Source organism: Mustela nigripes, chromosome 1 (assembly GCF_022355385.1).
Source record: "Mustela nigripes isolate SB6536 chromosome 1, MUSNIG.SB6536, whole genome shotgun sequence".
Classification (NCBI taxonomy): domain Eukaryota; kingdom Metazoa; phylum Chordata; class Mammalia; order Carnivora; family Mustelidae; genus Mustela; species Mustela nigripes.
The window spans coordinates 48293162-48316908 of NC_081557.1; the positions used below are offsets into that span (position 1 = coordinate 48293162).

The following is a 23747-nucleotide window of genomic DNA, read 5'->3' on the forward strand; positions in this document are numbered from 1 at the left end:
TTTGGAGAAATCGACAATCTGATCCTAAAATCCATATGGACACGCAAGAGACCTATAACAGCCAAAACAATCATGAAAAAAATTTAGACAACTAACACTTTTTGGTTTCAAAACATACTACAAAGTGACAATGATCAAGACAGGGTGACAGTAGCATAAAGGTAGATATGTAGGTCAATGAAATAGAATTGAGAGTTCAGATTTTGACAAACTGAATTGTGCCAAGACAATTCAATGGGTGAAAGAATAGTCTTTACAATATACAGTGCTGGGATCCAACAGGATATTCACATGCAAAAAAATAAAGTTGGACCCTTGTTTTATACCTTATATAAAAATTAACTCACAATGGATCAAAGACCTAAATGTAGGAGCTGAAACTATAGAATTTCTTTAAAAAACAGGGGAAGAGTTTCATGTCATTGTATGAGGCAATGATTTCTTGGATATGACAGCCAAACCAAGGCAACAAAAGGAAAAAAATCAATAAACTGGACTGCATCAAAATGGAAACTGGGCACCCAAGGACAGTTAAGAGAGTGAAGAGGCAGCTTACAGAATGGGAGAAAAGATTTGCAACTTACACATCTGATAAGGGGTTAATCCAGAAAATAGAACTAGAGAGCTCCCACAAAATAGAAAGATGTGTAATACAATTAAAAAATGGGCAAACAACTTGGGTAGACATTTCTCCCAAGAAGGTGTACAAATGATCAATAAGCCTATGAACAGATACTCAACATCACTCATCATCAGGGAAATGCAAATCAAAACCACAATGAGATATCACCTCACACCCACTAGGATGGCTTTTATTAAGACACAAAAAGTCAACAGGAAATAACAAGTGTTGGTGGGGATGTGGAGAAATCGGAACCCTTGTATACTATTGGTGGGAATGTAAAGCTGTACAATTGTTACAGCAAATTTTATGGCAGTTCCTCAACAATGGAATTACCATGTAATCCCACTATCCCACATCTGAATATATACTCAAAAGAATTAAAAGCAGGGTCCTCGAAAGATAATTGTACACCAGCCATCACAATAGCTTTCTTTACAATAGCCAAGAGGTGGAAGCAACCCAGAACTGATCAGTGGGTGAATGGATAAACAAAATGTAGCAGATACAGACAAGGAAGTATTATTCAGTTATTAAAAAGAAATGAAATTCTGACACAGGGATGAACCTTGAGGACATTATGCAAAATGAAATAAGCCAGTGACAAGAAGACAAATACTGTGTGATTCCCACTTACATGAAATATCCAGGGTAGTCCATTCATAGAGACAGAAAGTTGAATGATGGTTGCCAGGGACTGGGGAGAGGAGGAAATGGGGTGTTGTTGCTTAATGAGAATGAGGTTTCAGTTTTACAAGATGCAAAGGGGTTCTGGAGATCAGTTGTACAATAAATACCCTTAACATTACTGAATCATACCCTTAAAAAGAATTAAGATGGTGAGTTTTATATAACATATGTTTTTCCACAATTTTTTAAAAGGCTATAAAAATGCTTAATTATGTTTACAGAAATGCTAGGTGGTGAGCTATTATATTACATCACTTATCAGATCTGAGACAATTTTTCTCTGTTAAACTGGACTTCGGTACTTCAACCTCTAACTGTGTTTATCTCGTTACTCAAAAATTAACCCAATAGCTATCATTTAAGCCTACTCATGTTGTGCCAGGCTTTTTCATATGTAATTCTCAACAATCCTCTGGTGAGCAAATTAAGTCTCCAAAAGTCTCACTGATATTTCCCAAGGTTGTATGAGGGAGGGAGCTGTCCCTGGAACCCATGGCCTAACCCTAAAGCCTGGGTTCTTCCCTACTGTGCCTCATGTCCCTCAAGCTAGTTTCATCCTAACAACTATTTGGGGTACCTCAAAAATTCAGATCCCACTTAGAGATGAGCTTCTCTAAGTTTTGATGAATGTTGAGTGTGTGAATCCTATAGCGAATAAATTAACAAAGAGATTAATGAAAACAGGAGTGATATACTGCCAGGCTAACGAGCCTTGCATGGGTGGGGCCTAGAAAAGAGGGAAGGAAGGAAGACTTGAGAGCGGAAAGGGGAAGTCACATTCCAAGGTGATCAGAGAGCTCTTAGAGTCAGTGTATCCTGGCTGAGGTCAGAGACCACTGTGGAAAGTCCAGGGGCCTGGAGCCATCCCCAGCCTGAAAAGAGGTCAGTCAAGACACAGCTGTGTGGACTCCCAGCAGCAAAGGAGACTCAGGCAAGATGGCCTAAGGAGGAAAGGAAGACATGGACACTGGGCGGTGGGGGGGTATGTGGGGTGGGGTGTAGTGTCTGAGTGGCTCAGAGGGTTAAGCATCTGCATTTGGCTCAGGTCATGATTCCAGGGTGAAGAGATGGAGTTCTGTGTTGTTTCATTTCCCTGCTCAGCCGGGAGCCTACTTCTTTCCCTCCCTCTGCCTCCCACATATCACCCTCCCCAACCCGCCCTGCCCGATCTTGCTCCTTTGCAGAGTTCTCCCTCTCCTGAATAAATAAAATCTTAAAAAGACAGACAGAAAGAAAGATCCCTTGGGCTCCTGTGGGGAAGGTGCCTTTAGAGGAAGAAATGGGAGGAGGGAAGACCTGACCCCAAGACAAGGGAAGTGAATTCCAGAAAAGTTTTTGGAAGGACCCTTGGCCAGGGCTTTGTGTGGATGTGAGAGGGTGAGAGAGAGGAAGGAGTCTCTGTTGTCAACCCAAAGGAACAGATCTTTAACAGTTGGGAGTGGGGGGGGTGAGGGTCAGTCAGGAAAAGGGAAGTGGGGGGCACTTGTGCTGAGTGACTTCCAGGACTCTTAGCACTTGTCTAGTTGGCTGCTCCAACATGGGATACTTTTATTTTAATCAATTAACTAACTAACTAACTAATTAATTAATTAATTTTGGGGTGAGGAGGAGAGAGAGAGACGCGGGAGATGGGATATGTGGAAGAACAAAGGGAGAGGGTGAGAATTTGAAGCAGGCTCCATGAGATCATGACCTAAGCCGAAATCAAGAGTTAGATGCTTAACCAATTGAGTTACCTAGGTGTCCCCATGGGGTATTTTATATTGTCCCTCTGGTCCACGGATCTCTGCACTTGTTTTCTGAAGGGTAAGGCAGGAATGTGGTGCATTAGCCTAGAGATTGCCGAGGAGACCAGTGTTATTATGGAGTGGAGGAAGGAAATGGCTTTCAGAGAACAGGGAAGGGAAAAGTATGAGGAAGTAAAAATTAGAAACCCCCAATCTTTCCATATCTGTGTTATTTGACCAAATAGCACCCTGTGTGCTACCATCCGTGACTTCAGTGCTGATTGGGAGGACTTAGCAGAGCTGGGGCACTGCCTTTTACAGGCTAGTGGATTTCTGAGCTGGTGTGGGGACCCAGGTGATCCAGGGTATGCTGGAGAGCACGCGCTTGCTGGACATGGCTTGAGGGCACTCTGTGTCCCTGGCCCTTTTCAGGGGAGCAGGGCATGGGTCTGAACTATTTAATTACATTTCCTAAGTAAAGTTGAGAGAAGAGTGGGTACAAAGACATCATCTCCAACTGAGGAAGACTCTCCCAGGGCTGATCCTCTAATCCCAGATCCTCATTGAGCCCCAATCCTGGGATGAGGGAGCCCCTTTGCCAACCTTCTCTACTTCAGCTTCAGGGAGCCTCAGGACCCCAGGCTGAAGGAAGAGGGTCTGACCCCATCCTTCACTGTGGAGATAGGGAGACTGACATGGGGGACACGGGGGGCCTTACACGAGGGTCTCTCCCCTCAGGCATGGGCCTCCCTAACCAAAGCTATGTCTGCAGGGACAAAAAGACATGGTCTGGAGACCGATTCCACTTCTGCTGCTATTAGCCTGGACAGCGTCCATGTGCAGTGCCCGAGCCAGGACGGACCTGCTCAATGTCTGCATGGACGCCAAGCACCACAAGGCAAAGCCAGGCCCCGAGGACAAGCTGCACGGCCAGGTGAGGAGGAAGTGTGGCTCCAGTTGGGGAGGGGACTGGTTCTAACAGGGAAGACTAAGTCAGGGGGTGAGGAGAAAGGTCAACTGGCAGATGCCCCCACAACTTGGGTTATTGCTGTCTGGAAAGATGATGGTAAGGTGATGGTAAGATGTTGGGGGTGGCCTCCTCGGAGAATACCATGTCAGCAAGATACAATATAATCATTTGTCCAGCACTTACCCGGTGTCGTGTTGACTGCCCATGATTTCATACCCTCAGCGGTCCTTTGATGTAGGAGTTCATGTTCTTCCCCACATAACGCAAATGAGGAAAATGAGGCCCAGAGAAGCACAAGGACACACAGAGCACTCAGACATAAGCAGCCCTTGTGGTGGTGTAGGGACAGGTTTGGAGTGTGAGGGATTTTAGCGAGGATGGTTCTTCCTACCTTCCCTATATGCCAGTCTGTGGAGTGTCAAGGGTGGAGAAGATGGTGGTTGCTTCTGGCTGTGAAACAGGCAACAGGTGCTGTATGTTCACTCATTCTGTAGAAATGGATGCCATTCAGTTGTAACTCCACTGAGACTCCATGTCTCCTTTTTATAATAAAAACTCTTTATTTTTAAAATGATTTTATTTATTTATTTACCAGAGAGAGTAAGAGAGAGCACAAGCAGGGGGAGCGGCAGACAGAGGGAGAAGCAGGTCCCCTCACCGCTTAGCAGGGACCCTGGGATCATGACCTGAGCAAAGGCAGACACTTAACTGACTGAGCCACGCGGGCACCCCAGTAAATACTCTTTAGACTATTTTTCTATCCTGGAATAAAATTCAAAGCCAATAGAACCTATCTGCACATTTAAGTTAAAAAAATATCAACATGACTATCTGTACTACAAAGGAGAAGCCAAAGCCTCTGCCTTTGGCTCAGGTCATGATCTCAGGGTCCTGGGATTGAGCCCCTCACTGGGCTCTCTGTCAGCAGGGAGCCTGCTTCCCTTCCTCTCTCTCTGCCTACTTGTGTTCTCTGTCTGTCAAATAAATAAATAAAGTCTTAAACAACAACAACAACAACAACAACAACAACAAAAACAAAGGAGAAGCACAAAGAAAGTAACTTAAAATAAAATAAAGTATATTTCAGCATGTCAATTCCCGGGCATGACTTCATCAGAAAATCACTGTCAAACAGCATATTTGCTTCTCATCACCAAATCACTATGAATGGGGCAGCTACAGATGAAGATCGATACAGGTGCCTTCTGCTGGCAACTTAAATGCTATAGGGTACTCTAAGCTGTGTTGACATTGATGACATAATTTTCTAAAACAGTGAATAACTCTGGTAAAACAAAGCACAGAGCATGGCCCTCCTTTTCACAATATTTGCAGTCCTGAAAAAGCTGGTCTACATTAAAAACTTGCTCGGATATGGTGTGTCCATATGTAAGATGGAGTTCGGTTTAGATTTAGGAAATCATAGAGAGGTCTTTTATTGACTTTTTTCAGCAAATATTTTTTTGGGGGGCTGCCACATTTCTGGCACCGGCCTCACCGCTGGGGACAGAGACCTCAACACTTGCTGAGAAGAAAGTTATTCAACACAAATTACTACATAGGTTGTGTCCTTCTTCCTTTGCTCAAAATGTCACCCTCCAAAAAAAAAAAAAAAAAGTCATCCTCCGGTGAGACTTTTCACAATCACCTTATTTAAAATTTCAAGTTATCCCATTCCCTACTTTCGCAATCCCTGCTGTAATCTTCTCCATATAATTGATCAGATCCTGACACCATATTTTTTCTCTTTTAGTTTCTTACTGTCTGTCCCCACTGATCAAGATGTAAGTTCCATGAACACATATTTCTGTCTGTTTTGTTCTCTATCATATTCTCAGCATCTAGAACAGTGACTGGAATAGAAATAGGTACTCAGTAATTATTTTTTAATGAATATTTCAAAGAACTTTCTATGAAGTGTGAAGGGCTGCATCAGTGATGGCTATTGTCCCCCAACATGGGGTTTCTTCCGGCTCCCATGACCCCTGATCAACCCTATTGTGACTGAATCTCCCTCAGGATGAGCGTTTCGGAGGTCAAGGACAAAAGGGTCCTCACAGTAAACTTTTCTAAGACAACCTACCTGAGGCAGGAGATCAAGAACCAAATGGGGAGAGGCTGGAGGTGGCAGAAGATTGTGTCTGTGTGTGTGTGTGGGGGGGGGCAGCAGTTAGTCGTGTCTTCCCCACGCAGTGCACTCCCTGGAAGGAGAAGGCCTGCTGCTCAGTCAGCACCAGCCAGGAGCTGCACAAGGACACCTCCCTCCTGTACAACTTCACCTGGGAGCACTGTGGCAAGATGAAGCCCGCCTGCAAGCGCCACTTTATCCAGGACAACTGTCTCTATGAGTGCTCCCCCAACCTGGGGCCCTGGATCCGGGAGGTATGGGACCCTGCCTCTCCCCACACCACCCCTGCAGCTGCCATCCAGCTCCATCAGGGCTGTGGCAGGAGATGTCCCATCCCCAGCTGAGCACTCAGTGAGCCCTTCCTCCTCACCTCCCACCAGGTGAACCAAAGCTGGCGCAAGGAGCGCTTCTTGCATGTGCCTCTGTGCAAAGAGGACTGCCAGCAATGGTGGGAGGACTGTCGCACCTCCTACACCTGCAAGAGCAACTGGCAGCGGGGCTGGAACTGGACCTCAGGTGAGGGGGGTTGGTGGGTGGGACAAAGGTGGGGTTTGAGGATCTGGGGTGGCCAGAAACCAGCTTCGGGCCCAGGCGTTGAATGTCTGCGTCCATCCTCTCTGCCTGCAGGAATTAACAAGTGTCCAGCCGGAACCACCTGCCGCACATTTGAGACCTACTTTCCCACACCCGCAGCCCTGTGTGAGGGCCTCTGGAGCAAGTCCTACCAGGACAGCAACTACAGCCGAGGGAGTGGCCGCTGCATCCAGATGTGGTTCGACCCAGCCCAGGGCAACCCCAATGAGGAGGTGGCGAGGTTCTATGCCATGGCCATGAGTGCTGGGGCCTTGCCCCGAGTGGTGGAGCCTCTTCTGCTCAGCCTGGCCCTGATGCTGCAGTTTGGGCTCTTGGGCTGAGTCTAGCCCTACCCAGACATCATGTCTGCGTGTCCCGAGTTTCGATGACCAAGCTGGGCTCACAAATGGAGGAACCCTAAGTGTGCTTCCATCCATTATCCATCCTTCAGTCATCCCATTCCTGCTCCAGGTGGGCCTTGGGGTTTGTTTGGCAGTCAGCTCAAATAAAAAGACTGACACATCCGTGTCAGATGAATTATTTTTGTTCGAGTGGGTAGATGACAGATTCCACAGTTTCTGGATTCCTTTATATCAGAGAAATGAGACTTGGGTATGAATCCCAGCTCTGCTACTGACTATGCCAAAGTGAAGCAGTTGCCTGTCTAGGCTAACGCTTAGTTTCCTCCTCAATAAAATGGGGATATCCGTCCTTTCCCTCTGGGTTGTGAAACACAAAGAAGCTGTTGCCCGGAGAGCACGTGACAGCATGTGAGCGCAGTGTCTCACTTCAGTAGCCCTCGGGACTCTTGTAGCCTCAAAGAAGAGCGGGGTCCAAGACTTTGTTACTTATATTAGTCCCCAAATATCCCCCCTTTCTCCCAGGCCCTGTCTGCCTGGCTCTGTGCTCAGCCCTGCAATGGGAAAGCTGGGAATGGGAGTCCATGGAAGGCTCTGGATTCCCAGTGGGGGGTGAAAAAAGTTCACCCATGATGTGGATTGAAGGGACAGAGTTGAGGCTTGGACCCTCGGAGGAGGAAGACAGAAGACCGTCTGGGAGGTTCCTGGAAGAGGAAATGCTCAAGAGCCTTCAATTGGTTTAGCTTGGATGGAAAAAGGTTGGAAACTCTCAGGGGCTTCCTAGGGGCAGGAACCTGGCCTCTCCTCTGGCAACTTTGTCCCCTCCAGGGATTGCCAAATAAGCCTATCCTGTCTTTGCCCAGCTCCCAGGAACTGGTCCTGAGTTGATCTCTAGGTCTCCCTCTTGCCCTTTTCCCCTGGCGAAGTTTTGTCTCTACACCCCCCTCACAGTTATCCTCAGAGAGGTGCAGGTCCGTGTCTGAGAACACCAGGCAGCCCCAGAACCCTGGAGTGAAGACTCCTAATCCAGGCCTCTCCCCTGCCCGTGGCAGGAGGGTGCGTGCGCCTTTCATGGCACTCACCTTTCCTCATATCTAGAGCTGAGTGACGGGGAAGTCGGGCCGTTTGTGCAGGATGGTTTACGGAGTTCCTGGATGGGTCTGGAGACACTGGGATGTACGGGGCTGTCTGTTAGCTACTATATTTACCTAGTCTGGAAGGCCCCCACAGACCCCATTCTGTGTCCCAGGCTTTGTCCCAGCTGGGTTAAGCCAACGCATATTTGAAATAGAGGAAGGAGCTTGTCGGGACTGACCAAAACACAGGTTAACTCGAGCAAAGTGAAAGTTCTCTCCCAGGTTAAAAGAGATCTGCTGACCGCGGCCCTGCAGCTGGCCGCGGCGGGAGCCGGGCTGGAAGCCTGCGCCTTTAAGGAGCCAAGGCGCGGAGGGGCGGGGCAGGAAGCGGACTCCCGGGAGACGCTGCCACCGGCTAGGTCTTTTTTGGGGGGAAGGGGCGGGCCAGACCCTCTGTGGGTCCGCCCCCTTTCCGGCGACCGGGTACCCCTCCCTCCCTGGGCGCCCGGGGGCGTCCGAGCTTACAGGCTCTGGGGAGCTCCCGGGTCGGCGTCCCGCCCACAAAGGCGCAAGTTTGTCGTCTTGGAGGGAGTAGCTTGGGCGGGGGCGGGTGCTAATAATACCCGTTCGTTCTGGCGCCGCGCTTTACAGTTTACACAGCTGTCACCTTCGATACTCCTTAATTAATAATAAAAATAGCCGCTGTTCTGGAGGTTTACTGGATGCCAGGCCCTGTGCCGAGAGCTTTACAAGCACGGTCCCATTAAGTCGGCCCTCATAACATTGCTCCCACTTTGCAGAGCGGGAAGACGAGGCGCGTAGGGGTGCCGTGACTTGCCCGAGGTCACTCGGCGGGTCAGCGGCCCCGGGATCAAGACGCGGGGTCGGAGAAGGCGAGGCGCGGGTGCTACCCTCGGCTCCGCGGAGAGCCGCGGGGGCGGAGCGGCGGGCGGGGCGGAAGGCGAGGGGGAGTGCGGCGGCAGAGGATGGCCATCTTAAGTGGCCGCTGAGAGTCAAGGGCCGCTTCCCCCGGGAAGGGGGCATCGGAGCGGCCCAGGAGGTGGGGGTCTGCGCGCGGGCGGCTGCGGCTCTGGGGAGAAGTCAGGAGCCCAGGGGTTTGAGGGAACTTTCTTCTAGAAGGGCAGTGGCGGAGGGGGACGCCTGATCTCGGGCTGCTGAACCCCTTAAGGCCCGGGCCTGCGGGTATGGGGGATGGTGCCAGGGAACTTGGCCGGGAGGGGGGAAGGGCTCTTCCCCGGCTGCGAGGGGCTGCCAGGGACAGTGTGTGGGGATTCGGGGACACTGGACCTTGTCTGAGGGTTTGTGAGAAATCAGGTTTCTATGGAGGGGATTCCTCCCCGCGGGATTTGTCAGGGGCTGGACCCAGTGGAGTCTGGGGGTTCGGGTCTAAGAGGGGCCTGGGTTTCATGGGAGTTGAGAGTCTGGACCGGGAAGGATAGGGAAGAGGTTCATCTTGGATACCTCGCGGGTTTTGAGACTCGAACCGACTCTGAGGCTGCAAGGGAGGTGAATGGAAAAGATCTGCGGTGGAATTAGACGTTTATGGGAATTGGGGATCATATCGTTGAGATTGTTGGAGGGAACTAACTCTCTGGACTGGGGTTCGGGGTCCCAAAATGTCTAGGAGAAGGCTGGGGGGAACTTGACCTTCGTTGTTGGTGGTGGGGCGGGTGACGATTGGATCTAGAGGTGGTGATGGCGGGGCAGAATCATTGTGGGTTTGGGGGGTCCCGCGTCCGGCGCGAACGCGGGGCCCATCATCCCCACTGGGAAGAAAGTGGGGGTAGGGACGGTGGGGCCGTGGGCCGAGCAGAGGGGGAGGGGGCCGGCCGCCCGGCTCTGCGCTGCGCTCCTGCCCCTCCCCCGCCGCCGCTGAACAAACTTTTCTTTCTCTTCAAGTTGAGGCCGGCGCTGCAGGCGGCAGCGGCGGCGGCGGTGCGGCGAAAGAGGCGGCCTGCGCGGCGGAGCGCGGAGACTCCGACCCCCGGCCTGGTCCGGTCCGTGGATCGTCAGACTCTGGCCCCGGGCCCGGCCCCAGCCTCGGCCCCGAGCTTCCCGGGGCGGATGGCGCGGGGCGGTGGGCGCCGGCGGCGCTGAGCCCTGCGCGCGCTATGGCCTCGGCATGCGGGGCGCCAGGCCCGGGGGGTGCGGGGCCGGGGTGCGCGCTGGGCAGCCCGGCCCCCGCCTGGTACCACCGCGACCTGAGCCGCGCTGCCGCCGAGGAGCTGCTGGCCCGGGCAGGCCGCGATGGCAGCTTCCTGGTCCGAGACAGCGAGAGCGTGGCGGGAGCCTTCGCGCTCTGCGTCCTGTGAGTAGGGCTGGGGCTCCCGGCGGGAGGGGGCGCGGCCCCAGGTTCCTTGCCTGTGTGCGGAGGGCCTGGGACAGTGGGATGCCAGCGCCCCCAACAGTGGGGGCTTTGGCTTTAAGCCGGGGCTGAGGAAGGATGCAGGGGGCACTTCCTTCCTGCTGAGTGTCTGGGGACACTTTCTGGGGCGTGGAGGGCTGGGTATGTGGGGTCCCGCTAGCCAGGGTGGCTGTAATGGGGGAAAATCTGAGGAGTTCCTGGCAGACCCTCTCAGGCACCCTTCGGGCAAAAGGGGCGGGACGGGTGAGGATGTGTGGATGTGCATTCCAGGGTTGTGTGTAGTTCTGTTTATACAGGGATTGGGTGTCTGAGTAGTAGTCATTAGAGGTTGCAGGGCCAGAAAAACCAATGGGTGTGTGAGGATGCCCAACAGCTTCCTTAGGGGTCCTTTCTATGCCCCCAAGCCTGAGGTTGGGACTGGGGAGTAGATGCCTGGGGCTGTGGAGGCAGAGTGGTGTTGAGAAGCAGAGGTGGGGGGGGGAGCGAAGCTATATAGGGCCATGCCATTATTTCATAAATCAATGAGCATGGGCATGTGCCCTGGTCCTGGGTATCCTGGCCACCTTGGCCCTGAGCTATGAGTGCTGGTTGTGGGGCTAGACTTGGCAGCTCTCTGACTGAGTCTGGTCCTGTGCCTGTACCCATCAGTGGTTCTGGGTGAGTTTGGTGGGTTTGGAGTCCTCTCCCTGAGCTGTCTCCTGTCCCCCATTGTCTGATACTGTGTGGACTCCTGTGGGCCTTAGGCCCTGATTACATTCCCCCTGAGCCCTGTGAACCCTCCCAAATCCCTTATGCTTCTGTTCTCTTCACTTCTTTGTGGGTGTATTGGTCTAGGTCAGTAGTTCTCATTCGGGGTTGATTTTACCCGTCAGGGACATTGGGCAGTGTTTGGAGACATTTTTGGTTGTCACACTGGGGTAGTGCTGCTGGCATCAAGTAGGTGAAAGCCAGTAGCGATGCTTCGCAGCATCTCACAGTGCATGGGACAGGCTTCACAGAACAATGCAGGCCAGAATGTGAGCACTGCTGGGGTCGAGAAGCTTGAAGAGGTATGGGTCCCCTGAGTCTCAGCTTGTGCCCCAAGTCTGACACCCAGGAGAGACTACCAAAGGACTATATCCTAGAGTCCCAGCCCCCTCAGGGCATACCCCCGATGGGGCGGGGGAGGCAGGTGCTGGGTCAGCTGTTGAGTAGGAGGGGGACAGCTGGGCCTGTGTCTGGGGAGGAACATTATTGTCCCAGGAGGGGAGAGTCCTGGCTCCACTGCCAGGGGAGGAGATGGGTGGAGTGAGGGTCTTTTTGTGTCGGGGGCTTCAGCTTTGCCAGCTGACTTTGGCTACTCCTTGAATCTCAAGAGCCCAGGGATGGGTGCAGGGCGGGCGGAGTCAGAATTGGGATAAAAACCTGGGGGAAGGTGATAAGAAACATACTTGCTTACCTGTGTACATACCCACACGTCCATGGGAGGCATTTCAGGACACACCCCTGCTCTCACAGGCACTGGCCTCTGCCAGTGGCTTTAAGTCCCAGCTCTGCCTTTTACTTACTCTGTGACAGTAGTCAAATTGCTTTTCCTCTCTGAGCCTATTTCCTCCTCTGGAGAGTGGGGAGGGCATGAATATCAGTATCAAAAGGGAGGATTAAGTGAGATCACATCTGTAGGGTGTCCTATAGGCATGGCTCAGTTAATGGGATGTTATTATTCTTATAAATACAGTCCATAAAGCAGTACCCACACAGACACCTGCAGAAAACGGGGGGCCCATCAGCATCCACAAGAGCTCCGGGAGGGGACTTAGTTGAGTGGAGAGGATGGACTGTGGCCAAGGTGTAGGGTCCCTTCAAATGGGCATTTGGTCCTCTCTGGTGCCCAGCACACACATGGGCCCCAGGGGACACCCTTGAGCATGCTGACCTGATGTATGGCTGCAGACGGAGTCTTCCGTTCCCCACTGAGTGTGGCCCACGCTGCCCAGGCCTAGCAGCTGTCACCTGCTCAGCTGTTGCTGCCATCTGTCAGCACCCCTCTTGCCCCTCCTCAGTTTGGGGCTCTTAGAGTCCTGGGTCTCCCATAGGGGGCCCCCTTGGGGCACCCCAGTTTCCTAGCATCTGGGGCAGCGGGGAGAAAGCTGGAATATCTGCATACTTCCTAGCCAAAAGGCCCCCGCCACCCCCAGCTCCAGCAGAGCCAGACACCAGCGTAAACAGGCACACACGTGTGTGAGCACATCTCCTGTGTGTGCAAACAGAGGTGAACCAGGCTTCTGAGGACTCGTACTCTGGCGGGGGGCCAGAGCTGGTACCACAGCCCAAAGGGGCTGTTTAGACAGCTGTGGAGGCCACAAAGGAGCTGCCTGTTGCTTCCCGGGCCCTGTGGTGGGTGTGGAGCCTATGTAGGTCTGGGTGGCGAAGTGGCTGGGGGTGGCGCGGAGAGGGGAGTGGAGGGGGGAGGCTGGTCATTCCTGCTCTTGTTGGCAGCATTAACAGGATAGACTTGGACAGGCCTCCTCATTAACCCTGTGCAGCCTGAGCAAAGGGTTTTAGGAAGACCAAGCTGAGGGAGCTGAGGGCTGAGCCCAGTACCCAGAGGAAGGCATGCCTTGGGGCTCAGACCCCACCCAGGGGGGGGGGCGACAGATTCTGACCCTTGCTTTGCCATCAGGTATCAGAAGCACGTGCATACATATCGAATTCTACCTGATGGAGAAGACTTCCTGGCTGTGCAGGTAGGAGCCTGGACCCTGAGCCCGACCTTGATTCCCTCTTGTGACTTGGGATCAGCTGGCTGACCCTTCTCCCACTCTTGCTGGTTCTCAGACCTCGCAGGGTGTGCCCGTGCGCCGTTTCCAGACCCTGGGTGAGCTCATCGGCCTGTACGCCCAGCCCAATCAGGGCCTCGTGTGTGCCCTGCTGCTGCCTGTGGAACGGGAGCGGGAACCAGACCCACCTGATGACCGTGATGTTTCAGGTGCTGCCCGCTTTGCTGTGTGCAGATGCCTTCCCTGCCCCTTCCCTAGACACCACCTGCTATTTCCCCTCCTGTCTTCTCAACCTGTGTCCCCCGAAGTCCCCTGCTCCTAACCATGATGCCAGGGCCCTTTACCCCACTTTCCAGGGAAGTATCTGAGAGCTGCAGCATCCCCCCCATACTTCCCTGAGGAAGGGAGGCCCACTGACTCCTGTCCACAGATGGCGAGGATGAGAAGCCCCCGCTGCCCCCGCGTTCTGGCTCCACCAGTATGTCTGCCTCTGTGGGGCCTGGCAGCCCACCAGCAGCTTCTGAGACTCCCACAACTGCAGCTGCTGAGAGGTAAGACCACAGCCTCCTACATGGAGCAGGACTCCCCTTTCTCCTCTGAGAGTGGTGTCCTCATCAAAGGGGGAGAGACCTGAGCCCCCACTCCACCCCTGGGGATCTTCAGCCCATCTCAGCCTGAGAGGCAGACACCCCGATCCATGGGGCTCGGATCACTACCAGCACCATCTCCTCTGGGGATCAGGCTGGAGTGCTGGGATGCAGTCAGTAGGTTCTTCACTGACTTCTTAACCCCTCCCTGAAGTGCTCCCAATGGGCTGAGCACTGTTTCGCACGAGTACCTGAAGGGTAGCTACGGACTGGACCTGGAGGCTGTGCGAGGCGGAGCCAGCAACCTGCCCCACCTTACCCGCACCCTTGCCACCTCCTGCCGGAGGCTGCACAGGTACCCCTCCCGCAACAAGCACACGGCCTTTCCTCTGACTTGTCCTCCCCTCCCCCCCGGTTGCACAAATGTCCTGACCTCTGATCTGTGGCCCTGAACAGGGATCCAGCTGTTGTTTCCTGACTTTTCCTCACCCGAACCCTTGTATCCTCGTGGTGGAGGCTGGAGCGACACACTCAGCCCCCTTTCCCCATACTTGGTTGGGGTGGCGACTTCTGACCAGTTGTCTCCCTTAGTGAGGTGGACAAGGTCCTGTCGGGCCTGGAGATCCTATCCAAGGTGTTTGACCAGCAGAGCTCTCCCATGGTGACCCGCCTTTTGCAGCAGCAGGTGGGAGTATGGGGAGGCCTGTGAGGAAGGGCTTCACATCTGGGTCTGGGCGGAGGACCTCTTGCTTGCTGGCCTCATGTACAAGCCTCATTCTTTCTCTGTGCAGAACCCGCCGCAGACTGGGGAGCAAGAACTCGAGAGCCTGGTGCTGAAGCTGTCAGTGTTAAAGGACTTCCTGTCAGGCATCCAGAAGAAGGTAGCCTGACTCCTGACCTCTGACCTGAACTACCAGTCCCTGACTGTGTGCACTGGCCTAACTGATCTCAGCCCTGAATCTGTGGTTTTGCCCTGATCCCGTCTGCTGTTTCCCTCATGGCCCCTGCTCTCTGCATGTCCCCTGACCTTGGCTGCCCTTCTCTGCTCCAGGCCCTGAAGGCCCTGCAGGACATGAGCTCCACGGCCCCACCAGCTCCACTGCAGCCATCCATACGTAAGGCCAAGACCATCCCTGTGCAGGCCTTTGAGGTACAGAGGGGTATCGGGAGAGGCCTTGTGGGGCACAGGGCTGTTGGAGGTGAAGGGGGCATCCCCCCTCCAAGGTCTTTTCAGCAGCCCCCCACCTCATGACCTGCAGGTGAAGCTGGACGTGACCCTGGGCGACCTGACCAAGATTGGGAAGTCGCAGAAGTTCACGCTGAGCGTGGATGTGGAGGGCGGGCGGCTAGTGCTGCTGCGGAGACAGCGGGATTCGCAGGAGGACTGGACCACCTTCACACATGACCGCAGTGAGCCAGGGCCTGACCTGGGGTGGTGGGTGGGGCAGCCTCCCAGCCTCTGTGCCCGGGCCAGTGAGACCATCCTCCGTTCCCTAGTCCGCCAGCTCATTAAGTCCCAGCGCGTCCAGAACAAGCTGGGTGTCGTGTTTGAGAAGGAGAAGGATCGGACACAGCGCAAGGACTTCATCTTTGTCAGTGCCCGGGTGAGCAGCAAGCTGGGTGAGGCCCCAGGGGCTGCAGGGGTCACTGGGGGATGGGAAGAGAAGAGACATGTGATGTAGGTGGGTCACCCATCCTGGCAGGGGTGGTGGTGGGGGGCGTCTGACAGGGCAGAGAGCATCTTTGTTGAGAATGGGTGGCCTGAGGGTGGAGTCAAAGGTCCATTCAGTGAATGTGGATTGAGCACCTGTGATAGGCTTGAGTCCTGGGCCAGACAGGCATGACCCTCTTCTCGTGGGACCTGCCACCTACCAGGGACCTCTCCTCACTGGCTGTTGTCCCCCCAGAAGCGGGAGGCCTTCTGCCAGCTACTACAGCTCATGAAGAACAAACACTCCAAGCAAGATGAGCCTGACATGATCTCTGTCTTCATCGGCACCTGGAACATGGGTCAGGCCCGGGTTGGGGCTGTGGGGTGGGGGAGAAGACCAGCCCCAGGGCAGAGGCCTGATCCCCCCCACTCCCTGCCATCACCTCCAGGAAGCGTGCCACCTCCAAAGAATGTGACGTCTTGGTTCACATCGAAGGGTCTGGGGAAGACCCTGGATGAGGTCACAGTGACCATACCCCATGACATCTATGTCTTTGGGACCCAGGAAAACTCAGTGGGTGACCGCGAGTGGCTGGACCTGCTACGCGGGGGCCTCAAGGAGCTCACAGATCTGGATTACCGCCCGGTGAGGGGGGGTCATCTTGTCCAGTTCCCCCGTAGGCCCCCCCAGACCATCCTGCTTGACCTTATGGGCAACCCTGGGGAGCACTATTTGACTGGCTTTCCCTCTGGTCCCTGGACAAATCCTTTAGGAGATCTAACAAGTCCTTCGTGCTATGGGAACATAGCACTGTTTCTCTCTGGCCCCTCAGGGAAAAAGGATAACAGACCTTTCTGTCCTGTGACTAACAGTACAGTCTATAGTACAGGCAGGGGTGGTGGGGGAGCGTGGACAGTGCCCCCGTCTAGGACAGGGGTGACCCTGAACCCTTTACCCAGATTGCTATGCAGTCACTGTGGAACATCAAGGTAGCCGTTCTGGTCAAGCCAGAGCACGAGAACCGAATCAGCCACGTCAGTACGTCTAGCGTGAAGACTGGCATTGCCAACACCCTGGGTGAGTAGGGTGGGCAGGGTCTCTCTGTCCACACCTCCTGCTATGATCTCCAGGGGCTGTGATCACACGTGCGGAGACTTGGGCTGTCCAGGTGGACTGCGTGTGCCCTGTGTGGCCCCCTGGGGATGGGGGTTGCATTGAGAGGCCTGCCTGCCTCATAGCCTGGGGGACAGGGGAAGTGGGAGTGGGAGGATCCTCCCACCACCCCTTCGAGGGGCAGAGGGGAGAGTTGGGAGCTTTCCAAAGGTGACGCAGGCCTTCCTCTCTTGCTTGCCCTGACAGGAAACAAGGGAGCTGTGGGAGTCTCCTTCATGTTCAATGGCACCTCATTTGGCTTTGTGAATTGCCACCTCACCTCGGGAAATGAGAAAACCGCCCGGTGAGGGGACACCTTTCCAAGTCTTTACCCTCACTCCCTATTCCTGAGCCTTCTACCCTCTCCCATATCCTAGTCCATTACCCTCCTACATCCCTGTCCCCAGAGACCACCTTCTCCCTTGTCCTGACTCGACTCCTCTACTTCGATCTTGTTCCCAGCTCTTTCCTCTGTCCCCAGGGACTCTGATCCAAACCCCATCCCTGATGCCAGAGACTTCTGACCCTGTTTCTGTCTCCTGACCCTGCCCCCACACCCCCATAGGCGGAACCAGAACTACCTGGACATCCTGCGGCTGCTCTCGCTGGGCGACCGGCAGCTCAGTGCCTTTGACATCTCTCTACGTTTCACTCACCTCTTCTGGTTTGGGGACCTCAACTACCGCCTGGACATGGATATCCAGGTGCGAACGGGGTTGCTGGGTGGCTGGGAGGGAAGCTGAGCTGGGGGCCAGTGGGGCTTCCACCTCTGGCTCTGGTTCGGGCTCAAGAGGGAGTATTCGCCTTTGTGTCTTCACCGCAGGAGATCCTGAACTACATCAGCAGGAGAGAGTTTGAGCCCCTGCTCAGGGTGGACCAGCTTAACTTGGAACGCGAGAAGCACAAGGTCTTCCTTCGATTCAGTGAGTGTGGGCCGATCAGGTCTCCAGGGCTGGGACCTTTATGATACCCCTGCGTCTGCAGGGCCCTGACCCCCACTTGTTCCCCGCCTTTCCTAGGTGAGGAAGAGATCTCCTTTCCACCCACCTACCGCTATGAGCGGGGCTCCCGAGACACGTATGCCTGGCACAAGCAGAAGCCAACTGGGGTGAGCGGAGGGAACGGGCAGCGGGGCCCTTGGGAGAGCCCTCTGGGCTGCAGTGAATCAAGAGTGCGTGTCTGGTCAAGGTCTGGGCAGTTACTACTCCAGCTTCAGTGGCCCCTCTAAGGCCTTGGGGGGTGGGTGATCCTGGGTGTTGTGAGGACCCTGGAAGGGAGGCGGGTACCAGGGCCTGGAGTGGTGGGAGTGCTGGGCCTTCCCAGCATTCAGCTCTGTGGCAGGGCTCATGAGAGGCAGCCCCGGCTGTTGGCCCTGACCGTGCTGACATCCCCTGCCCCAGGTCCGGACCAATGTGCCTTCGTGGTGTGACCGGATTCTCTGGAAGTCCTACCCTGAGACCCACATCATCTGCAATTCCTACGGTCAGAGTCTCCGGGGCAGGGTGATGGGCAGTCCTGGGTGGTCAGTCCTGATTCTGCCCTAGCTTTGGGATATGGTAGCAGAGAGTAAAGAGCTTGCCCCTGAGCTCCCATTCCTATCCCAGGTTGCACTGATGACATCGTCACCAGTGACCACTCCCCCGTGTTTGGGACATTTGAGGTTGGAGTTACCTCTCAGTTCATCTCCAAGAAAGGTGACTGTTCTGGATGTGCTTGGGGGGAAGGGGGGGACATGGGGTGGCTTGGGGATGTGCCGAGGTTTGACTGTATCTGTGTGTGCATGTTTGGGTGTTTACACGTATGTGCAAGACTTTCTGAATAAGTGCTGTGTGAGACTGTGTGTGTGCCTGGGGTACCGTGAAAGGTATGTGCTTGTGAGTGTGTATATATCTGGGAATATAAGCACACACACATACTGGTATTTGGTTGGAGCCAAGTGTGTACCCCTGAGTGTGCCTGGTAGTGTGGGGGGTTGTTGGCCGGCAATCCCTGCAGGCATTCTGGTCCCCTAACCCCCTTGTTAGATGGTCTCTCATCCTTGGGTTGTCTGTTTGCCTGGTCCAGGGCCTGGACTTTGGGGTCTCTGCATTGGTTGCTTGGGATTGGGGAGGTCCCTCTTGGATGTCCCTCCTCCCCTGCCAGGGCCCCTGATTTCCTGTTCCAGGGCTCAGTGTCTGTCCTGTTCCTCCTGCCACCCTCTCAGCCCTCCTGACTCCCTGCCTCCCTTTGGTCCTCAGGGCTCTCAAAGACTTCGGACCAGGCCTACATTGAGTTTGAGAGCATCGAGGCCATTGTGAAGACAGCTAGCCGTACCAAGTTCTTCATTGAGTTCTACTCTACCTGCCTGGAGGGTCAGAGGCAGGCCCAGGGCCGGGTGTGGCCAGGAGGGATGGGGAGCCCAAGGTGCCCAGAGTGGTCAGCCCCCTGCATAGGGGGAAAGGAAGCTAGGTGGTGGCACTCAGTTGGGTATCCCCCACCCTCTCCCCAGAGTACAAGAAGAGCTTTGAGAATGATGCCCAGAGCAGTGACAACATCAACTTTCTCAAGGTGCAGTGGTCTTCACGCCAGCTGCCCACGGTGAGGCTTTTGGCAGGGCCTGAGCCTACAAGTTGAGGGCATGGGGAGAGGTGGGCCGAGTGCATATGGTTCATGCGTGTGCAAGTGTGTGTGTGTGTGTGTGTGTGGTGGGGCTGGGCATGAGTAAGGGAGAAGGCCTTTGCTTTATTGGGGGGGGCGGGTGGGACCAAGTTGCAGGTTCATTCATCCATTCATAAATACTTTTTGAGCCTTTGCTAAATGTCAGATCCTCTCTTGGCCACTGAGGATGTAGAAAATGAATGACAATGCTGTTAATTGTTATGAGAGGCCCATGTGGGGCCATGTCTTCTATGTTAAGGATTTGGGATCTTAAGTGAGAGTAAGCATGGACCAGTCTGAGAGTAGGAGTGAGTGGTGTCAGGAAAAGGAGGGGGTGGTTGAGGCTTTGTTCCTCACCGGGCCTCTCTGCTCCCCAGCTCAAGCCAATTCTGGCTGATATTGAGTACCTGCAGGACCAGCACCTCCTGCTCACGGTCAAGTCCATGGATGGCTACGAATCCTATGGTGAGGGCAGGGAGGGGTGCCAAGGGACACAGAAAGCCAAGCAGAGCTCCAGAAAGGTTTGGCAATCTGCTGGTCTGCCCCATCTTCCCTCCAGGGGAGTGTGTGGTGGCACTCAAGTCCATGATTGGCAGCACAGCCCAGCAGTTCCTGACCTTCCTGTCCCACCGCGGCGAGGAGACGGGCAACATCCGTGGTTCCATGAAGGTGCGGGTGCCCACAGAGCGCCTGGGCACCCGTGAGCGACTCTACGGTGGGGTCCCCATTGGGAGGGATATGGGGCATAAGATGGGGTGGGCACGTCTAGGAGGGGTGGACCAGGGGTGTGGGCAGGACTTGTTAGAACCCCTGGAATATCTGGAAGTTATGCAGCCATGGCTGGAGGTGGGCCTGCACTGAGAGTAGCTGGAAGCGGCCTACAGTCCAGGACCCCAGGTCCCCTCTGAGTCTTCTTTCTCTTCCTCCCCCAGAGTGGATCAGCATTGATAAGGATGAGGCAGGAGCAAAGAGCAAAGTCCCTTCTGTGTCTCGAGGCAGCCAGGATCCCAGGTGAGCTGGGACTGTGCTGGGTGTCCCTTGAAGGGGTGCCTGGGGCCTTTGGGTCAACCTCGAACTCATCTCACCCCTGTACACCCCTGGCAGGTCAGGGAACCGCAAGCCAGCCCCTTCAGAGGCCTCCTGCCCACTTTCCAAGTTATTTGAAGAACCAGAGAAACCCCCACCAACTGGGAGGCCCCCAGCCCCACCTCGAGCTGCCCCCCGGGAGGAGCCCTTGACCTCCAGGTGAGAGAAGGAACCCGTTACCCCCCACTTCATCTGTTGCTATGCTTGGCTCTCAGGGCCAGGCTGGGGACCATTTGTTGCCTGAGTGATCTGATGCCCCTACACTTACAGCCACTGTGGCCAGCCAGGCCTCCCTGAGGTGTGGCTCTCTGAGCCCATAGGAGCAGAGTCATTCTTTAAAAAATAGAATTAGAAGGTGTTTTCTGCAACAGTTCCCTCCACATAAACAGATTTAGCTTGAACTTTCTGTTTGGCCTCAGCATGGGTTTTCCGTCGGTGCATTCTATGGAACGCTGTCCTACAAGGTGCCCCACTGGAAATGCGTTTGTGGTCAAATGAGTTTGGGAAATGGTTCTGGCTGGATTCTTTTCTTAGACAGTCCCAGTGCACATTAGTATTCGCAAAAGCTCTGAGCATGTGGACAGGAAGGAAACCCTTTTTCAACTCTGTTGAATATAGTTTCCCAAACTTAATGGGCCAGGAAACTTCTTTTCCACACAGTAACTATTAATACCCTGGGGAACTAGCATTCTGTGGATCAAACTTGGGGAAAGTGAGGCTTACTTTCCAATTATATCCGAGTGTCGCTTGAACTTCAATAAAAGCTCCTAGCTGCGGTTCGGTGCTTTTTCACTCACCTTTACCTGTTACCAGTCACCTTGGTTTTATCTTCAGGCTTGAGTAAAACGAACCTGAATGCCTGGGTGAGACTCCTCCGTAGATTGGCCTTAGGTGCCTCCAGAGGCTTTCAAGATCTGGCCGGTCATTCGCATTAAAGTATTTATTGCCCTGCCTCCCACACCTGTTTTCCCTGATTTTAAACTCAGGTTTCACGAAGTCACGAAAGATCTGAGAATCTTAGCGAGTCAGGCAAGGAAGTTCAGGGATTATCTATTCAAAGATCGTGTCTCCTGGATTTTAGAGGTGAAGACACCAAGGGCCAGCACAGGAAAGTGATGTGTTCAAGGTCACACGCAGTTCTAAGAACCGGGCCCCACAGTCCTGACTCCTAGTCCAGTTCTCTCTCCGCGGCACACATTGCCTTCACTTTGGTATCTGGGTCCTGACTTCATTATCCTGCTCCCAAACCCAGGTTGAAGGCAGAGGGGGCTCCAGAGCCGGAAGGGGTGGCAGCCCCCCCACCCAAGAACAGCTTCAATAACCCTGCCTACTACGTCCTTGAAGGGGTCCCCCACCAGCTGCTGCCCCCGGAGCCACCCTCGCCGGCCAGGGCCCCTGTCCCATCGGCCACCAAGAACAAAGTGGCCATCACAGTGCCTGCTCCACAGCTTGGGCGCCACCGGCCCCCCCGTGTGGGAGAGGGGAGCTCATCAGATGAGGAGTCTGGGGGCACACTGCCCCCTCCAGACTTTCCACCCCCACCACTGCCAGACTCGGCCATCTTCCTGCCCCCCAGCCTGGATCCTCTGCCAGGGCCAGTGGTCCGGGGCCGCAGCGGGGGTGAGGCCCGTGGCCCACCACCTCCCAAGGCCCATCCAAGACCCCCACTGCCCCCAGGCCCCTCACCTACCAGCACTTTCCTGGGGGAGGTAGCCAGTGGGGACGATCGCTCCTGCTCCGTGCTGCAGATGGCCAAGACGCTGAGTGAGGTGGACTATGCTCCTGCTGGGCCTGGCCGCTCAGTGCTTCTGCCAGGCCCCCTGGAGCTGCAGCCGCCCCGGGGACTGCCCTCAGACTATGGCCGGCCTCTCAGCTTCCCTCCACCTCGCATCCGAGAGAGCATCCAGGAAGACCTGGCGGAGGAGGTGTGTGGACCAGGGGTGGCTGTCTGTGTGTACCTGAGGTTTGTGCTTGCCCATGGACAGTGGTGTCCTTTTACTTCACCATTCAGCACCATTCAGTGGTGTCCCTTTTGCCCTCAGCTGGGGGGGACACATAAATAAGCCCCAGTCCTTGGCTCTTCCCCTGAAGCATGTAGTAGAATGTGGCTGTCTGCGGGGCTTCTCTGCAGTAGGTACCCTCGGTATTCCCCCTGATACGTCCTATTCTCTCAGGCTCCATGCCCGCAGGGCGGGCGGGCCGGCGGACTGGGCGAGGCAGGCATGGGCGCCTGGCTGCGGGCCATCGGTTTGGAGCGCTATGAAGAGGGCCTGGTGCACAATGGCTGGGACGACCTGGAGTTTCTCAGGTGGGGGCGGGGCTGGAAGTGGATGGGGTGGGGCTGGCCCCGGGGCGGAGCTACGGGCCCTCTAGAGCACTTTGCCCATCTCCCAGCTTCTCTTACCCCCACAGCGACATCACCGAGGAGGACCTGGAGGAGGCTGGGGTGCAGGACCCGGCTCACAAGCGCCTCCTTTTGGACACCCTGCAGCTCAGCAAGTGATAGCAGTGGCATTGCGAGCCTGCAAACTCGGCACCCCTACCCCTCCACTAAGGTCCAGCCACAGCCCTGAAGTTGAAAAGTTAGGAGGGGTGGGGCAGTACCTCTCTGCCTATTTATTGGGGATCTGCGTTCCCCACTGCCCAATCATTTGGAATGCCCTAATTAGGACATTCTGCCCTTCACCTGCCCCAGGTCTCCAGAGGTCAGTCACCCCGATTACCAAGGACTTGGGTTATTTGATTACCAAGGACTTGGGTTATTCGGGTGCTGACCTCCCTTTCTGGACTCCTTCTCCCAGTCCCAGGGGTGCCCGTTACAGTCCATTTTGGTATGCCTGGGCCCTCACTTTCACCACTGTTTCTGCTGCCCTCCACCTGGCCTGAACCACGGGGGGAGGAGCTCAGCCAGAACCTCTCCCAACCCCCCCACCCCTCCCCTACCCCCCATCCCTCGCTCTGGGGGTGTCTGTCCGGAAATGAAGGAATAGCCCAAGGACTGGGCTGGGGTTTATTTAAGCTTTTCTGTGTGGGTTTTGGGAGGGCGGGCACTTTAATATTATTGGGGCTGGTTGGGGGTGGGGAGAAGAATCTGGGCCATAAAGTGCTAGTTTGCTTAGTTCTCACTGTCTCCTGGTCTATACCACCTTGAGTTGTGGATGTGGGGCTACAGTGGGTTCCTTGCTGGTTGCAAGAGGGTGGGACTCCTGTACACAGCCTATCCCCATCCTGGGTACTCAGAAGGGTTGCCAGCATGATGTCTTCAATAAATTAAGTTTTATTTGGATTGAGCCAAACTCACCTCAATAAATTACAAGTTTTTCAAAGGAAAAGAACAACACAA

General features: G+C 54.7%; 2 protein-coding genes across 6 annotated transcripts; both read left to right on the forward strand.

Annotated features, from left to right (window-relative positions):
* Window positions 1–2082: 2082 nt before the first annotated feature.
* Window positions 2083–7252, forward strand: FOLR2 (folate receptor beta). 3 transcript variants are annotated; one of them, XM_059410099.1, is made up of 5 exons: window positions 2083–2243; window positions 3812–3973; window positions 6203–6391; window positions 6518–6653; window positions 6765–7252. In XM_059410099.1, the coding sequence occupies exons 2-5, from the start codon at window positions 3824–3826 to the stop codon at window positions 7049–7051; spliced, it is 762 nt and encodes a 253-aa protein (XP_059266082.1). In that variant the 5' UTR covers window positions 2083–2243; window positions 3812–3823; the 3' UTR covers window positions 7052–7252. The 3 variants fall into 3 exon arrangements, with proteins under 3 accessions (XP_059266082.1, XP_059266076.1, XP_059266071.1); XM_059410093.1 differs by having other exon boundaries at window positions 2106–2194; XM_059410088.1 differs by lacking the exon at window positions 2083–2243 and adding an exon at window positions 3315–3404.
* Window positions 7253–9094: 1842 nt separating this feature from the next.
* INPPL1 (inositol polyphosphate phosphatase like 1) lies at window positions 9095–23694 on the forward strand. 3 transcript variants are annotated; one of them, XM_059410064.1, is made up of 29 exons: window positions 9096–9205; window positions 10066–10474; window positions 13194–13257; window positions 13349–13499; window positions 13721–13841; window positions 14092–14232; window positions 14469–14562; window positions 14669–14758; window positions 14929–15027; window positions 15137–15287; window positions 15375–15481; window positions 15785–15887; window positions 15978–16174; window positions 16489–16606; window positions 16889–16985; window positions 17247–17385; window positions 17505–17604; window positions 17701–17789; window positions 18082–18163; window positions 18286–18375; window positions 18919–19032; window positions 19170–19258; window positions 19696–19783; window positions 19878–20033; window positions 20251–20329; window positions 20423–20563; window positions 21657–22329; window positions 22579–22712; window positions 22817–23694. In XM_059410064.1, exons 2-29 carry the CDS (start codon window positions 10278–10280, stop codon window positions 22905–22907), a joined length of 3795 nt encoding a protein of 1264 aa, XP_059266047.1. In that variant the 5' UTR covers window positions 9096–9205; window positions 10066–10277; the 3' UTR covers window positions 22908–23694. The 3 variants fall into 3 exon arrangements, with proteins under 3 accessions (XP_059266058.1, XP_059266047.1, XP_059266055.1); XM_059410072.1 differs by lacking the exon at window positions 9096–9205 and adding an exon at window positions 9264–9348; XM_059410075.1 differs by lacking the exons at window positions 22579–22712; window positions 22817–23694 and having other exon boundaries at window positions 9095–9205; window positions 19878–19987; window positions 21657–21745.
* The last annotated feature ends 53 nt before the right edge of the window (window positions 23695–23747 follow it).